The sequence below is a fragment of the Alligator mississippiensis genome, chromosome 3 (genome assembly GCF_030867095.1).
Source record: "Alligator mississippiensis isolate rAllMis1 chromosome 3, rAllMis1, whole genome shotgun sequence".
NCBI lineage: Eukaryota > Metazoa > Chordata > Crocodylia > Alligatoridae > Alligator > Alligator mississippiensis.
Window position 1 is genome coordinate 155019225 of NC_081826.1, and position 15828 is coordinate 155035052.

At 45.9% G+C, this 15828-nt stretch overlaps 1 protein-coding gene across 4 annotated transcripts in view; it reads left to right on the forward strand.

Moving 5' to 3' along the window:
- TRABD2A (TraB domain containing 2A) overlaps positions 1 to 8489 on the forward strand; it is a 185803-nt gene extending 177314 nt beyond the window's left edge. For 2 of the 4 annotated variants that reach the window (XM_059724559.1, XM_019490837.2), the window contains 2 exons: positions 2352 to 2606; positions 7969 to 8489. In XM_059724559.1, coding sequence (XP_059580542.1) covers positions 2352 to 2606; positions 7969 to 8152 — 439 coding nt within the window. In that variant the 3' untranslated portion in view covers positions 8153 to 8489. Of the gene's footprint in view, positions 1 to 2351; positions 2607 to 7968 lie in introns of those variants that run through there. The other 2 variants (XM_059724557.1, XR_009460922.1) reach the window with 2 other exon arrangements.
- The last annotated feature ends 7339 nt before the right edge of the window (positions 8490 to 15828 follow it).

The window sequence follows — 15828 nt, forward strand, 5'->3', positions numbered from 1 at the left end:
AGTTTGGAGGTCAGCTGGTGTTTTGCCTTGCAATCCCAGCCTTGTATCAGGTGCCCCTACCAGAGAGCTGCAGGGAAACCCACTCTTCTGAGCTTATCTCAGCCAGGGCTCTTGAGCATCCTCCCCATTCAGTTCCTGACTTTCTTTTGGGAAACAAGGTCAGATTTTCTCCTCATTTCACACTTCCCTTCCAAGGCAGGCTTGCTCAGTGTTCTGCATCCTTCCCAACTTTCACCTGTCTGACTGCAACTTGCTTTCTACTCCATTATAGTTTTAGGTATGGGTCTGGTCCAAAAATAGCAAACCCTCACTACAGTCAGCTCCTTTCCAAAGAGCCCACCTCATTTGGGTTGCAGGGAAAGAAGGGAAGTCAGCTGTATATATATATGCTATACATACATAACATATATAGCTGGCAGAGGGAACACTTTCACAGTGTTTGTGTTCTTTCCCTGTCATACTTCAGTCCAAGTTTGTCTCCAGCCTTGTCTGGTTCAGTGAAACTGCTCCTTTCCTTCTCACTATAAATTAGTTTCTAGATCGTTCAGGCCTTTGCACTACTCTGGCTTGACCCTAAGACCTGAACATCTACTTTCCATGTGCTGAAAGGGGATTTGTTCATGCTACTCCCTGGGGAGGAGGGAAGGAAAATCTCTGCATGTTATACCCCAGGGGATTGGATTGTAGCTCTTGCAGCCACATCCTGGTATTGGTCTCAGCATAGAGCTGTGCTCGCTGCCTTGGAATGAGCACCAGGGGGATAGTGCCTGTCTGAGGAGGGAGAGCAGGGATGAGTCATCTGCTCCCTCAATCAGGATGAAGCAGATTTCTCCCCAAGCTGCACCCAGGTGAACAGGGTGGATGAGAGCTGTACCCCCAACCCCTTCTTAGCCTCTTTGTGGAGCAGGAGCAAGTTAGTCCCCACTTGCCCCAACCTTGGGAGAGAAAGAAACTTCCTGTTTGCCCCTGCCTCCAGCCTTGATCATGAAAACATCTCCTCTCTATGGTATATGTGAGCTTTGCTGCCCTAGAAACCAACTCAGTTGTGTCCCCAAGCTCTAGGACTGGCCTGGATGGCTTCTGGACCCATGGGCTGCAATCAGCAGGCTGACTCAACACACCTCACCAAAGCTACCCATCCTATATCACCCTCTCCCCCCATGCTGCAGAAGCTATCTCAGCATCTTCCATGGATCTATCTACAAGCATCCTGCCAAGGGAAGACAGTGCTGTTGTTCCCACTTTAGCCATAGGAAACAGAGGAACAAATAGACTAAATGAATTGTCCAGTGTCACTTCAGCAGCTAGTAGTAAGGTAGGGAACTGAACTCTGGTCTTGTAGCTCTTAGGTTAGTGCCCGTCTTCCCACTTTTAAGCAGAGCTTCTGATCTTGCATTTCTGTTTCCTAGAGCTTAGTTCAAGGTGAATTGCAGAACAGGTGTTAGAAGGAATTAACATTTTAACAAAGGGCATGTCTGTGATGAACACAAGTGTCATGTAGAGCTCCTTTGGGTAACAAAAACAGCAGCTACACACAGTCATGTTTGCTAGGTCCTGATTTGCAGTATAAATGTACTCTAAGATCCTTTCAGAAGCTGCATCAAGCCATTCATTAATGTCCAATTAGAGGCCACGTACATGTCAGCCATGGTTTAGGAGCAGGTTAGACAAAAATCTGTCAGGAATGGTTGTAGTATTGCTGATCCTGCCTCAGGGCTGGGAGGTGGGTATTCTGGGTGACTTGTGTTCCTCTTTTCTCCGACTCTTTAAGGTACTGAACAGAAGAAGGGACAGCTCATGGGAGATAACTCCTTTCATCTGCAGGTTGCTGGTTTACAGGATGCACAGTGGTAGCAGTGAGGGTCGTCAACCAGTGGAAGAGAAGGATGTGATAAATCCTCCCATTTGGGGGTCTTGGAGTCAAGGCTGGGCACACTTTGGTTCCAGCCTATTTGGGCTCAGGACCAGAATCCCAAGCTCTGCAGCAGATCCAATTAGAAATGTTGGGGACTTGCCGATCCAGATGATTTTAGGGAAAAAGCGCTTAACACTTCACTGTCAAAGTTTTTGTAATATAGTCAGCCAGATGCACTATGTTATTCTTAAACAACTTCCTTTTCTCTGGCCAAGTCTGATTACTGCTCTTTGGGTTTGATTCTTTTTTTTCCAGGTCCGTTTAATTGAAGAGGATCTGCATGAATTTAGGTCTGACTTTGCAGGGGGGGGGGGGGTAAATGAATAGCAGGACTTAAGCCAGCATTTCTGTCATGGTGATTGTGGCTTCCTTGTCATTGTACTGAGACCTCCTCTTAGGCCTTTTCAAACTTTATCACTTGTTTCTCCTTTCCCAGTGGGAAAAACCCAAAAACATTGTCCACCTCCTCTTCATTGTCGCCAGCGTACACCTCATATGTGATTTCACAGGAGCTCCCGCCACACCTGCACCCCCAGAAGGAAGAAGAGGAGATTCTGCCTCACCTGCTGCTGCCTGAGAGCATTGACCTGCTGGAGAAAGGAGACAGGAAATACAAGAAGAAGAAGAAGAAGCAACAGAAGAAGCAGCATCTCCGCCAGTTTAATGACCTCTGGGTCCGCATTGAGGAAAGGTATCTACCTGGTGGGGAGGGAGGACAATCTGCTAGGTTGGCTGAGTACCCTGCCCCAAATCCTGTGTTCTGACCTCTTCAGATGCCCATCCAAAGCAGGAGGTGCCCTCACAAGCTGCTAGCCAGACACTTGTTTCAATCAGGTTTAGCATCAGAAATGAAGTGGAGACTTAAGGTACTTGTTTCCCTGGCCAAGAGAGCTGACTCAACTCAGAAACAGCCAGAGCAACTTTTTGAGCTGTGTGTTGTTCCTCAAGTGCCTTCCTGCAGCCACTGTCCTCCAACTCACCACTGAATGCAACTCTTTCATGTTCTCTTACTTCCTTTCCATCTGCTGCAGTATAAGCCCAGTTCTCTCCATTCCATTGCCTTGTGGAGACATTTTCACCTATGCAGTGTGACCATTTGAAAACAATTTTTCCCCACATTGCACATGTATTAATGACCCAGGGCAACAGGAAATCAAGTTCTGGCATGTTTTTAAGTATGTTTCTAGATTCAGTCCATTGGGCCTCCATAAAGCATTCTTCATTATCATCTCAGATGTACCAAATATGTTGGGGAACTTCAAGACATACAAAAAACTAGAATTCTTGGTTCCAAAATGATACCTTTTATTAGACCAACTGGAAAATGGCAAGAAAATTGTCCTTCTCTGTAAGCTTTTGGGAACTTCATACCTTCATGATATATTAGGTCACCTAATGCCATCATTTTCCCATCGCTCTAAATAATCCAAGTGACCTAGGTTACATGGGAGATGGTACAGTGACAAGTACTGTTCTGGTTTATATATCTGGGCAACTGTGTTATTTATTAGGTATAATTGCATATTTTATTTCAGTTCAGTTAATGAAATTGATACTAGTTGTGATTGTTATTATTGTGGTGATATTGGGTGTGCATATGGTAGAAAACTCTAATGGAGAACACTGACTCAGCAGGTGCCCCAAGTTATGTTCACAGGCAGACAAGGTTCTTCGGGTGAATATGATATCTTTTATTAGACCAACTTAAATAGTTGGAAAAAAAAAATTAAGCAAGCTTTTGGGTTCAAAAACCCTTCGTCAGGCTGAGCAAGTTTCTGCAGTTGGTGTGTGCTCTTTCTGGATGGAATGAAAAGTAAAGAAGCCAGAGGCTAGGCTGGTTCAGCTTTACACATGCATTTTTCCCCACTTAATCAGTGGACCATGCCTGGGCCTAGAGCTAATCCTGTGTGTTTGCAAGATGCAGAGACTTCAGGGAGCCCAGGACAATAGGAGGCATTCCAACTTAATCTGGAGAAAGGACTGGGTTGTTAATTTCAACTGCAGGGATGTGCTAGTGCACAGCAGAAAGAAAGGCCCATAGGGAAAACAAAGCTGGTACATTTATGCCAGCAGTTATGGCCTAGCAAACTTCTCCAGGCTCCAGGTATTTGGGCCTTTATGACCTTGGGAATGACTGTGATCAGATTTACTTTTAATTTTTTTGGCTTGCAATTCTCTCCCTCTCCATCTATGGAATACATTGTTTGAGCTGGGAGCAAAATCTAATGCACAGAGGCTGCTTCCAGATATTTAAAAAAACCAAAATGGTGTTTTACTTTAAATTCAGCACACTCCTGTGCCAAGCCCAGTGCATACCCAGAAGAGGCAACGCATTAGTTGGGCTCGGCTTGCCTAATATCTATATAGATCGGGTGCTTTACTGGGGCTCTTTTGGCGCTTTTATCTAATAGCGGATTGAATCCGCTATTGGATAAAAACACCAAAAAGTCCCGCTGAAGCGCCTGATCTATACGAATGCTGTAGAGTCAGGTTGAATTAATGCACTGCTTCTTTCAGTAAAGTATGTTCTTTGGTTTTTTTGGGTTTGTTTGTTTTTTTTAATGTCTGTAAGCAGCCAGAGATTACACCAGCAGCTGTTTTTAGTAATAACCTCAGAAGCAGTGAGTGATGGATGGGCTGCCCAAACAACCTCTGTACAGGGGTGGGGGGAAGTGAACAGAGGTTTGCATCTGTGTCCTGTGGATAGGGAAAACTGTAGGAACCCAATGTTTCTGCAGTAGAGCTATAGAAATGATTGTCAGTGAGCTACAATGCCTGCCATGGCTCTTCCTATTAGATTCTTTCCCAAACAGGGACCTCTGTGCTTTGTTTGACTGTGCAGTGAATCTAGCAGGACTTTACATCATAGATATGGTCTGTTATTTCCATGTAATGGACAGTTCCTCTAATTGCCATTGGTAGGGGCCTTTGCTGTGCTAACTACCCCATCTAGTGGTAATGTTTGATGTATGGCAGATAAAATACAGCGGGTCAGACAAGCCGCTCAAATTTAATACAGGTTTCCCTCGTTTTATGCGGGTTCTATATGTGAGAATTTGCTCTTATGCAATGGCCCTTTTTATACCAAAAATTCGCTATATGCAAGGTAAATTCACTCTTATGTGATCAGTGTGGTAGAAGCCCACAGTCAGCTGTTTTGTGCAGTGTATTATGGGAGTGATGCACACCAAAATATAGTCTCCTAGGTGGATCTGTGCTCCTCGCTCGTTGTCTGTGACACATGCTTCTGTAGTTGCCATCCCCTTTACGGTAACATTCTTCACCACCCTGTGCTTGTGTGTACTGTCTGCTGTTGGTGAGTACCAAAACCGTCTTGTAAAAGCGGTAGAAATTGGTCTGGGGGTCAGTACAGTCGAGGTCTTGGAACGTATCCCTATTTATTACACTGGGAAGTGGATTCCCTTTATGCAAATTTTAGTTATGCGCTGTTTTCCAGGAACACGTGTACAGCATAAAGCAAGGGAAACCTGTTCTCAGTTGCTACCTTATCTAGATTCGCAGCCCTTATTTACATATATCCTTGTCATTGGCCACTGACAGGTAAATATGCTACGTTTGTTTTGCTTGGGTCTGGGCCATCCATAACTGTACTCCTATGAGCACGTAAACATGAAAGGCCCAGCCAGAGTGATTTAAAGCAGTCTTGTAGTGGGTTTGGCTGAATTGCTTTGGTCTGTGCTCCTGTATGTGTCTGCTGTCAGCCCTGTTCCTTTGTTGTACTGCCAGTTGGCTTCTTTCCAGTTACTGTATGAGCCTCCTGCCAGGCCTTTTGGTAGGGAATGGTAAGTGTTTTTAAAAAGGATACTAATTGCCTTCAAATTCCCAAAGCATTTTTGCAGAATGCACTTGGGCTAAAAAAAAGCTAGGATAGTGCATAGCAGCTGAGGAGCACCAAAGCGAGTGAAATGAACGTGCTTTTGTCATGGGGCAGGTGGGCTTGCTTTTAATTTTGCTGAAATTTATCATAGCTTCCACCTAGCAATGTTGGGCTGTGTGGCTTTGAGCTGTGTCAGCCGATTGCCCCAGGTCAAATTGGCTGCAACTTGTTATCCACAGAGAGCGGTACCCACAGCTCTCGTTCCTGGATGCAGCCAGCTTGTTGCAGGGGTGTTTGCTCCTCTGTTGCTAGACATTGGGAAAGGTTCTAACAATTGCTTTTCCTTGTCTTTACTCCCAACCCATGTATAACCATTGGCAGCAGTTTTCATGGAGCATTGTTTATGCAAAGCCTGAGAAATTGCCATGTTCTTGCTAACACACGTGCAAACTGGGGGAGGGCTGAGGAAGACCAGGAAGAGCTTGTGCCAAACTGTTGAAAGCAGACCCTTCAGTGCCTCGTATGTAGAAAGCATGCCAACTGGCAACCCCATCTCTGCTGTTCCTCTGAACGACTGCCATGCAGCCAAAATGCTAGCCTCAGGAGATCAGGAACGCTGCTCTTTACTACTTCCATGAACCTGTCAGCCATTCGTCCTGTAGATCCTGACACTGGGACAAGAGAAACTTCCCCATCACGTTGCCCCCTTTATATACAACTGATTCCCTTCCCTTACAACCCCATATTGAAGCTCAGCTGCATGGTGATTGTAGTGTGAGGTGGGGGGATGAGCTGTTGCTCAGGGCATTCTGCTGTCACTAGCATTGGGTATCTATCCAGGTATTTGAATAGGAATATGACTCATGTGTGGTTTTGTACCTTTCCCCAAGGTTAAGGTAAGAGCGTAGTGCCCAACCAGTAACAGCAGGGGTCATCTGAGAGTCCTGCTCTCAGTGTGGAGGGCATGTCTGGGCAGGATTGCCTGATTGTCTAGATTTGGACGTTAAGTCCCTACTCAAGAAACATTCTGCTGATGCCAATGTCACAGTCAGCTATTGTGCTATTTCCAGCCTCCCCTGTTTTGGGAAAGGTCATTGCGGTGGTAACCCAAGAGCCCCAAGCACATTCTGGATGCTATCAGATTCCTAGATCCTTGTCTCTGGCTTTTGCTCTGAGTATAGCACAGAGACTGCAGCTGGGGACTAGATGTAGAAAACCAATTGACACTGAATCCTGCCAGAACAGAAGTGCTGGGCAAAGTGATCTGGTGGGGATTGGGACACATCATAGATGGGATTCAGTCTCCCCTTGTTACTGTGGTTCACAGCCTTGGGGTACTTTTGGATCCTGTGCTGCAACTAGATCTCCAAATAGCAGTGGTAGCTAAGAGTGCCTTTCACCAATTCCATCTGATGAGTGGGTTGTGACTCTTTCTTTTTTAATCAGATATGTCCCTTTATCAATGCCTTCATCACTTTAAGGCTACACTACTGCATGGGGCTGCCCTTGATGAGTTTTTGAAAGCTTCAGCTGATGCAGAATGTGGGGACCCACCATCTAATGAGTTTGGATCACCAGGAGCACGTAACTCCAATTGCTCCCAAAAGCTTTCTGGGTCCAATTCAAAATGCCGGTTTAGACCTATTAGGCCCTTAAGGATCTAAATTCACAGCCCTTGTTTATATACATCCTTGTCATTGGCCACTGACAGGCAGATCTGCCAGGTTTGTTTTGCTTGGGTCTGCGCCATGCATTACTTTACTCCTTTAAATAGTCTGGGCTCGACATACTTAAGGGATCACCTTCTCCCTTATGTCCCTTGGCAATCCCTAAAGGCAGCTGAGAGGAGCCACCTGCAAGTACCAGGTGCCAAGTTTGCTTGGTGAAACCATGTGGGAGATCATTCTCACTAGTCACTCCTCAGCTCTGGAACACCTTCCTCCTTGAGGTCTGCAAGGGCCCAAGCCTGGGCATCTTCTGGAAGCGCTGACAGATCTGATTTGAACAGGCATTTAGCAGGCAAGACTAAGCTGGGATATCGTTTAAGGAGTTTTTGTTATATATGTAATTGTAGTATTCTACTTGCTTTTGTAAGATTGGGAGGTACCCCACAAGCTGCTTCAGACCCTCCTCTGGCCGGGTCTGCAATAGGCTGCAATTTGATTCCTGGTTCATTTGGCGTTCCCTGACCAGACACCTTTTGTTTGCTTTGTAGTACCACTGACCCACCTCCACGGATTCGCATCATTAATGGGTATATTACAGTGGAACCCCAGCCACGAGGACACGGGCGATCCAGCCACATCCAAGCAGATGCCAGCAGAGCTCATGTGCCTTTCCAGTCTCTGTACCTCTTTTTATTGACTTTGGCTTTGCATATGCTACCTGCGCTACAGTGAGACTTGGCATAAAACCACAGGGGCCTTGTCTAAAGCACAAATTTTGGGGGAAATATAGAAGAAAAGACTCTCCAAGTGTGACACTTGTTCTGTGGAATGTTCTTGAACCTCCTCCTTTTCCTGAATCTGGACCATTAACATGATTAACTTGTTTGACATGCCCAATACAGGAGAAGATACTTTTAATGAGAGCCATTATTTATCCTTCTCTTGCAGAAGAATTATTTCATATTATCCCATAATGCTTTTGGGAGATGTATAATGTTACTGTAACATAGCTGCTGTTTAGCTGTATGAATCTGACTAAATACATTTTGGTTTTGGTTTTGTTTTGGAAGTTTTTTTTATTGATTGCCTTGTGAGACAAAACATTTTAAACCACCACGAACTTGTTAATTACCTTGGCTGGAAGAGAATATCTTGGTCACATCAGTGGAACTGAAAGGAAAAGCTTGGTCCTATGTCTGCATTTCTTTGGTTTCTCACCAAATTATATATTTAAGTTTAAGGCAAAATATTCAGAAGCATTTAAGTGATTTGGGAATTTTAAGTCCCATTGAAAGTCATACTTATGACTAGCATATGAAAACGAGTCTACCAAAGACCCAGTATTTAGCACCTTCTTTTGGTAGTGTTAACCAGGAGGTACTTGTAGCTAGAACATCCCTGTCTCCAGTAGATGTTACAAGAATGTCCTAGTGAAGAATTTTCTTTAAACACTGACTGATAAATATTTAAGAAAAATAATTTCCTAGGGCAGGGTTTTTCAACCTTTTTCAACAAGTGTACCCCTTCTGTCTCAAAAGTTTCAGCTAATGTATCCCTTTATATTAAAATTATTTGGGTGGGCTGAGCACGCATATGCATGCACAACACCCCCACCCCACTTCTGCATCAGGTAAGTCTGTGGGGGAGGGAAAAGACCTTGGGGGGCAGACCAAGGCCCCATGGTGAGGGAGGGAGTGGGGCACAGGCAGGGGCTGGGGTGAATGGGGCCCTGGCCAGGCTGGGTCGTGGGACAATCGGAGCCTGGGCAGCTCATCCAGGAGCATGGAGGGCTCTCACCTCTGCGCGCACCCTGGCGGACGCCCGGGGGGCATGTGCCTCTCTGATCTGTGTGTGGGACGCAGGCAGCTGCTGCTGTGCACTGGGCTTTGCATGCTGCTACAGCTTCCCCAGCAGCGGTGTGACGCCATGTGTCTGCCGCTGCCAGGCTGTGCCACAGCCCCTGCCCATCTAGCAGTGGGACGCACATAATGTTGCACTGCTCCTGGGGCAGCTGCAGCAGTGTGCAAAGCCCAGTGCGCAGCAGCAACTGCCTTTGTCCCGCGCACAGATCAGAGGGCATGTGCCCCCTGGGTGTCCACCGCGGTGCACACAGTGGTGTGAGACCCCCTTTATCTCTTATGACCTTTTTAAGTACCCCTAGGGGTATATGTACCTCCAGTTGACAACCACTGTCCTAGGGAACTTCTCGAAGATATTGTAGGCATTTATAGATTTTCTTCTAAAATAACAAACAGAAAAGCAGATTTGAGGCTCCCAAAAGCAGAACACTGCCTCTCTTCATTAAATATTTATTGTTTATTTTATATTCAGCTTTACACTTTGGGAAATGCTTTCTTTCTTTTGCTAGTGCAATGACCCATTGGGAGTTTTATCATGGGTTTCAGTAGAAGCCTTTGCTTTCATATTCTCTCCTAAAGCTTTCCAAATTGTTTCTCTTCTAAATCCTGTATTGTACCCTTACAATAAACACAAGCAAAGAGGGATATGACCATTACTCAGTGCCTCACAGAACTGCAGCAGCCTGCTGAAACCTCCTTTGCTCCATTGGATCCAAATTAATGGAAATCAGGGGGATAGTGATGACTTCTTTTAACCTTTTGATAATGTGTTTTATCTTTAAAGGACAGACCTGATGAAGAAACCTTGGAAAATGGTTGTCTGTGGTCTCCCTAACACCTTCTGCTTGTGCTTGTTTGATTTCCCCTCATTCCCACCTGGGCTCCTCTTTTCACTTAAGGACCTTGCCCTCTCTTTACATTTGGAATTATTATTAAGATGATTATTATATGCAGCCCATGTGGCAGCAATAGGCTGTACAGCAGGGGCGGGCAATTATTTCAGGCGGAGGGCCACTTACTGAGTTTTGGCCAGCCATCAAGGGCTGCATGACAGGCAGCCAGGGGCAGATAAATATTAATTTTCTAAATTTTTTAGGGGCCCTGTGGACCAGATAGAATCGTATGGTGGGCCACATCTGGCCCATGGACCATATTTTGCCCTCCCCTGCACTACAGTCTTGGTCCAGTGGTTGTGCAAACACAGAGCACAAAGCTGTTCTGTGCCCCCAAATGCTTGCCATCAAATGGGAGCTGCATTTCTGATTCCTGTTCTTTTGTGTGGGCACAGATGCTCCGTTGGTTCTCTAGAGGGGTAAGAGGGAACAATGACACTTCTCTCTACCTCTGTCTTCAAATGTTAAGTCATACTGATGATGCCTGTGTCTTACATATCATGGCTGCTTGCATATGTTTAAAAAAACCCAGCAAAATGGTGCTTTTCATTAAACTTTGTGTGCTCCCACACTGAGCCAGCGCATGCCCAGAGGAGACAGTATGTTAGTTGAACCCAGTTTGCCTGACATCTGTATAGATCGGGTGCTTTAGTGAGGCTTTTTGGGCACTTTTATGTAATAGCTGATTGAATTGGCTTTAGCTAAAAGCACCAAAAAGCCCCGCTGAAGAGCCCAATCTATACAGATGCTGCAGAGCCGGGTCTAACTAATGCACTGCTTCTTTTGGTAAAGTGCCTTTTTTTTTTAAACATCTGCAAGCAACCCATGTGTCATCTATGGATCCTAACACTTTTTATGGAGATGAAAGCCAGGCATGATCAGGCTTCAAGTCACTGAGGACAGCATAGTACAGGAAAACTGGACAGTAGAGCTTCCATGGAGGACACTTAGCCTGGCTGTTGGTGGGGGCACAGGCTCAACCTCCTGTGCAGTAGTAGTGCAAGGAGTGCAAACCACAACTTTTTAAAGGGGCTGCAAAGGCAGCTGAGCAGTGTGATTCCTCTAGAGCCCAGTAAGCATCGTGCCTCACACCTCCACAGCAGCCTGACTGTGCATGTACTCTTGCCTCCTTGAGGTAGAGCTTGAGCTAGGGAAAGCCTTTATAGACGCATTATATGCCAGCTGCGGAGCCATCTTAGACTCCAAAGCTGTACTTCATAAGGAGACATTTCATATACAATGAGCTCAGCATATTGAGGCCAGTGGTACCAAGCAATGTTCCTGAGAGGAAGAGGGATGAGAAAAACTCCTGACAAAATTAATACTTGACACATCTCTAGCCACTGGGCTTTTCCTCTCCCACTCACAGGTTTCTCCCCACACCTCCGTTTTTACTACTCAGAGTAGCTGGTCTGGGGTAGGGTAGGTTCAAGGGCTTATGCAGTACGGTAAGGAGCAGGTGAAGCCAAGCAGGTATTTCATAGACGCTGCCAGGTTGAGGACTTTAGATGAACTCCCTAATTGACCATAATATTGTAACTGAAGTCAGAGTGTTAGTCCATTTTCCACTGTGTAAGATACTCAGTGCTGGCTTTACCCCCAGCTCCATACAAGATTGTTATTGGTCAGGCCCATGGCAGACTAGAAAAAGCCACAAGCATTTCCCTTCTGCTGCAGCCCAGAGGAAGCAGGGGTTTGAATGCCACTACAAAACAGCTGGATTCCTAATGGTCTGTCATATGGCAGGAATCAGGGCAGAAAAAGCAGTAATATTGTCAGGCATCCATTTTGCATTTGGTTGTGTAATTTGCTTGGCATCCCTGCACTCACAAGCGGAATATGTGTTCTTTACTACCACTATTGGTTTTAACCACATTGATTGTTCATTTATCTAACTGACATTTTGAGACAGCCTCTAGTTTAAAAGTGACTGCTTTTGTTCAGTGTACTAGCCAATTGCCTGTCAGGAATGAGGGGGGAGAGCGTGCAGGGATGGAGCGCCATGCCCCAACCCCCAGTCCGGGCCCTTTACCTCCTGCTGCTTGGGGTCCGGGCCCAAGGGGGGAGGAGGCCTGAGCCCAAGGAGAAGCCAGCCTGCCATGGCGGGGGGGAGCAGCGGGCCTGGCCCGATACGGTAGCAGCTGGGGAAGGAAGGACCAAGCCTCCTCCCCCACTAGGGCCCAGGCCCACTCCTTCCCCCTCCCCCCCCATCAGCTCTGAGCCCGCTCCTCCCGTTCCCCAGCCGCCGCTGGGTTGGCTGCTCCCCCTGCCATGGCGGACTGTTTTCTCCCCCAGCTCGGGCTCGGTCCACCTCCTCCCCCACATAGGGCCCAGGCCTGCTCCTCCTGTCCCCCCATTGCCACAGCATGCCCACTGTTCCCCCAACTGCCGCTGTGTCATCTCATGCCGGGTCCCGCATTTGGCAACAATGGTAGGAGGGAGGGGCAGGCCGAGGCCAGAACCAAGACCTGCCCCTCCAGCATCCCAACCCCATTCCCCCCTGCACCACCGCCACCTGAAAAGAGTAAGGGCAAGGGGTGAGGCCAGCTCCAGTAGCCTTACTTCCCCCTCTCCACTCCATCATTGGCACCTGCAGGCACTCTGTCCCCTGTGTCCCCACCATCATGGCAGCACTCCACTGCACTGCCAGCTCCTGTTCAAATGCTTGTTCGCACTCTGATTGGCTGTTTGTCAGCCAATCAGAGCAAGAATAAAGTGTGACAGACAGACAGACAGGCATAGGCTTTTATAATATTAGAATGTTGTAGTTGGTGTGCACTCTGCTAACAGCCACCAGCAAGATCCTTGGCCTGGCTAAGCTGTGTCATCTTTTTTCCTTTTTTCCAGAACTAGAAAAGTTTGGCTCCCAGCACAGCTTAGCATAGCCTCAGGGATCATGCCAGAAGCCAGGAGCACTGAGACCATTAAGTGCATGGCTATTTTCTTAGTCCTTTCACCAGGTGACAGTAGGATTTGTGTCTGCCCTGCATGACTTTTGGAGTATCACAGTGCATTGTGCATTAGTAGAAACGTGTGCATTGTGTACCTGAAGTATTTAGCTGCCACCCCACCTGCCCTTCCAGTGCAGCTGGGTTGCCTTGCCCGTTTTTCCTGAGGCTCCATCAGGACTGGAATAAAAGGCTTTTTTGATTCAGGCATCTAAGGAGCATCCCCACCCTGCTCTGCACATTAGTTGGATTCCCTGACTGGCTGCCTTTAAAACTAGGTGCAAGGTTTTGTTATTTAGTCCACCTGTGTGTATTTTGGTTTCCCTTTGTCACTCTTCCTTTTGCATTCACTGACTAGTTGTAACCACGTTAGTGCTTAATTTGTCTTTCCTTTAAATTGTTTTAAGCATCCTAGATACCCTGCCTAAACTCCTGATCCCTTGGAAATTCATGGAGCTGCTACCATTGATTTACTGGGGCCAAGATTTCACTCTGTTGGGAGGTTGTTGCTTTCACAGAAATAAAAGGGAATTAGACTTCATTAACTTCAAAATTCACCAAATGGGATATACTGATATATACTGTCTGGATTAAGCCACAACCTCCTGGGACCAGGGGCTTGTCTCTGCAAAAGTGCTCTTAAAAAAAGATAAGAACTATGGGTAACATTCAGGCTACACATGAGTATTGTATAAGTTTGGGGGGGGGTGCTTGCATATGAAGAATTAAATATCCCAGATATGTTGGGATTAAAAAAAAAAAGAGGTGAAGAGAAAAAGGACTTCTACAAAAAATATGAATGGTCAGCCCAGCCTCCCCTTTGAAAACGGCTTACCCATAAATTCCTCCAGCTGTTGCCCAAGATAGCCAACATATTCCTTGAAGTTTTCAGTGTCAGAGGGAGCAGGCTTACATTACAAGATTTCGCTTATCTTGAACCTGGTGCATCTTCCTTTTAGTCACCTGCTGTTATTTCACTGGTTCTCTCTCTGCTGCCTGTGGCTTTTCAAGCATTACAGCTTTGTTTTCTCATTTGATTTTCAGTTTGGTGAGCTATTGGGATTTCTTTTGGAGCATTGCAGGAGGTATTACACAGCACAATGCTCTTTCTTACACATTAATGTCCTACTCTTATCTCACACTGCTTTTCTGTGAGCTGTGAATACCCTGTAGTGTAATGGGAATTCATTATTAGTTTATTTTCAAACCCCCTCAGAGCATAATCCTTAAGATAAAATTGCGGAAAGGAAGAAAATTCTCACGTTTGGCAGCTTGGTTCTCAGAAGACTGTGTAAAACTATTCCTGTGCTAATGCTAATAATGTGAACTGGAGTAATGCAGACAGCTGTTCTGACTACCTCTCCCTACCCTCTGACAGCCCACTGGGATCTCACTCCGTTTTGTTTTCTTAAAAGGTGCTAACAGAACAAAGAGGAGTAACAAAACACTGCAATTGATTTCACTGCGTATTTTTTTCCTTTGTTTTCAGAGCAAGTTTATTTTTGCCACACAACACATGAAATTGAACTTGTTCAAAACTTAGGAACAAAATGTGCAAGGGGGGCTACAAAATGTGAAAAATAAATCGAGATGCAGAAACATGATCTTTTGTTTCTAGTCGTCTTTGTGCTCCGCTTGGCTGAACTCACTCCTTTTGTGCTGTCTGCGATGGAGTTCCATAGGAAAGTGCCTCATGGCATGGAAAGGAACAAGTGGGCTGACGCATTCAAAGCACTGCGTTTCACTTCAAACATGGGGTTCGTCTTACGACTGGTCCGTTTTCCTCCCTGTAATGTGTAAGCTACAGTTATTCCACCAGTGAGGTACGTGTACTGGCAGAGTTCACCGCGCTATGATAGGTTCTTTTGATCAGCTATTTAAAACACTGTGACAGAGTCAGCGTGTAGAAATCACCCATTTAGGCAGCCCTGCAATGAGCTTCAGTACATGTGTCTCCCCAGTGGTTTGATCTCAGAGGGTGAGGGCAGGGGGAGGGGAGAAAACATGCAATTTACCCTGATCTAGTTTTATCAAAGGAAATTATTTAAAGCATCAAACTAAATAAAAGAAACTATAGATTTGATATGAAAGTGGTTGCACCCCACACGGCAAGCTTGTAACGTCAAGGAAAAAGCAAGCTAGTTTTACTCAATATAGGCCAAATCCTGTAACCCCAGAAAGAGGAAGGGGGAAGAAGTGTTGAGTGGGGCAGAGGGAATAGAATGAGAACCATGCATAGCTCTAGACACAATGTAAATATCCAGGGTTATTTCAGAAGGGTTCAGCCCCAACCGTTCCCCTTTCTACCTGAATGACCGGAATTGCTAAAATCCCCATGCCCAGCAACTCCCAGTAGTGTGAGTGGAAGCCTCTGAGTACTAAATCTCACCAGGAAATTTCTGCTGGATTTAGGTAAAGTATTTTATTCTAGGAGTGGTTTCTGTTTTAGACTTCATTGATCTGTAGATTCACAATAATTGACTAGCCGGAATTAATCAACACTTAACTGGTACTGTGTCTTGTCTAACATTTGGAATAAATGACTAAAAGTGCTTTGTGCTTGTTCTCTCTTGACAGTGCTGAGCAGCTTGGGGCCTAGTTTATGTCTTAGACCCATCAGGATCGACTCATATGTTCCTCTGCCTCTCTCACCTGCAGGGCCTGCTCTGGTTCTCATGTAACCTTAAAAACCCTGGTCCTTTAGATCA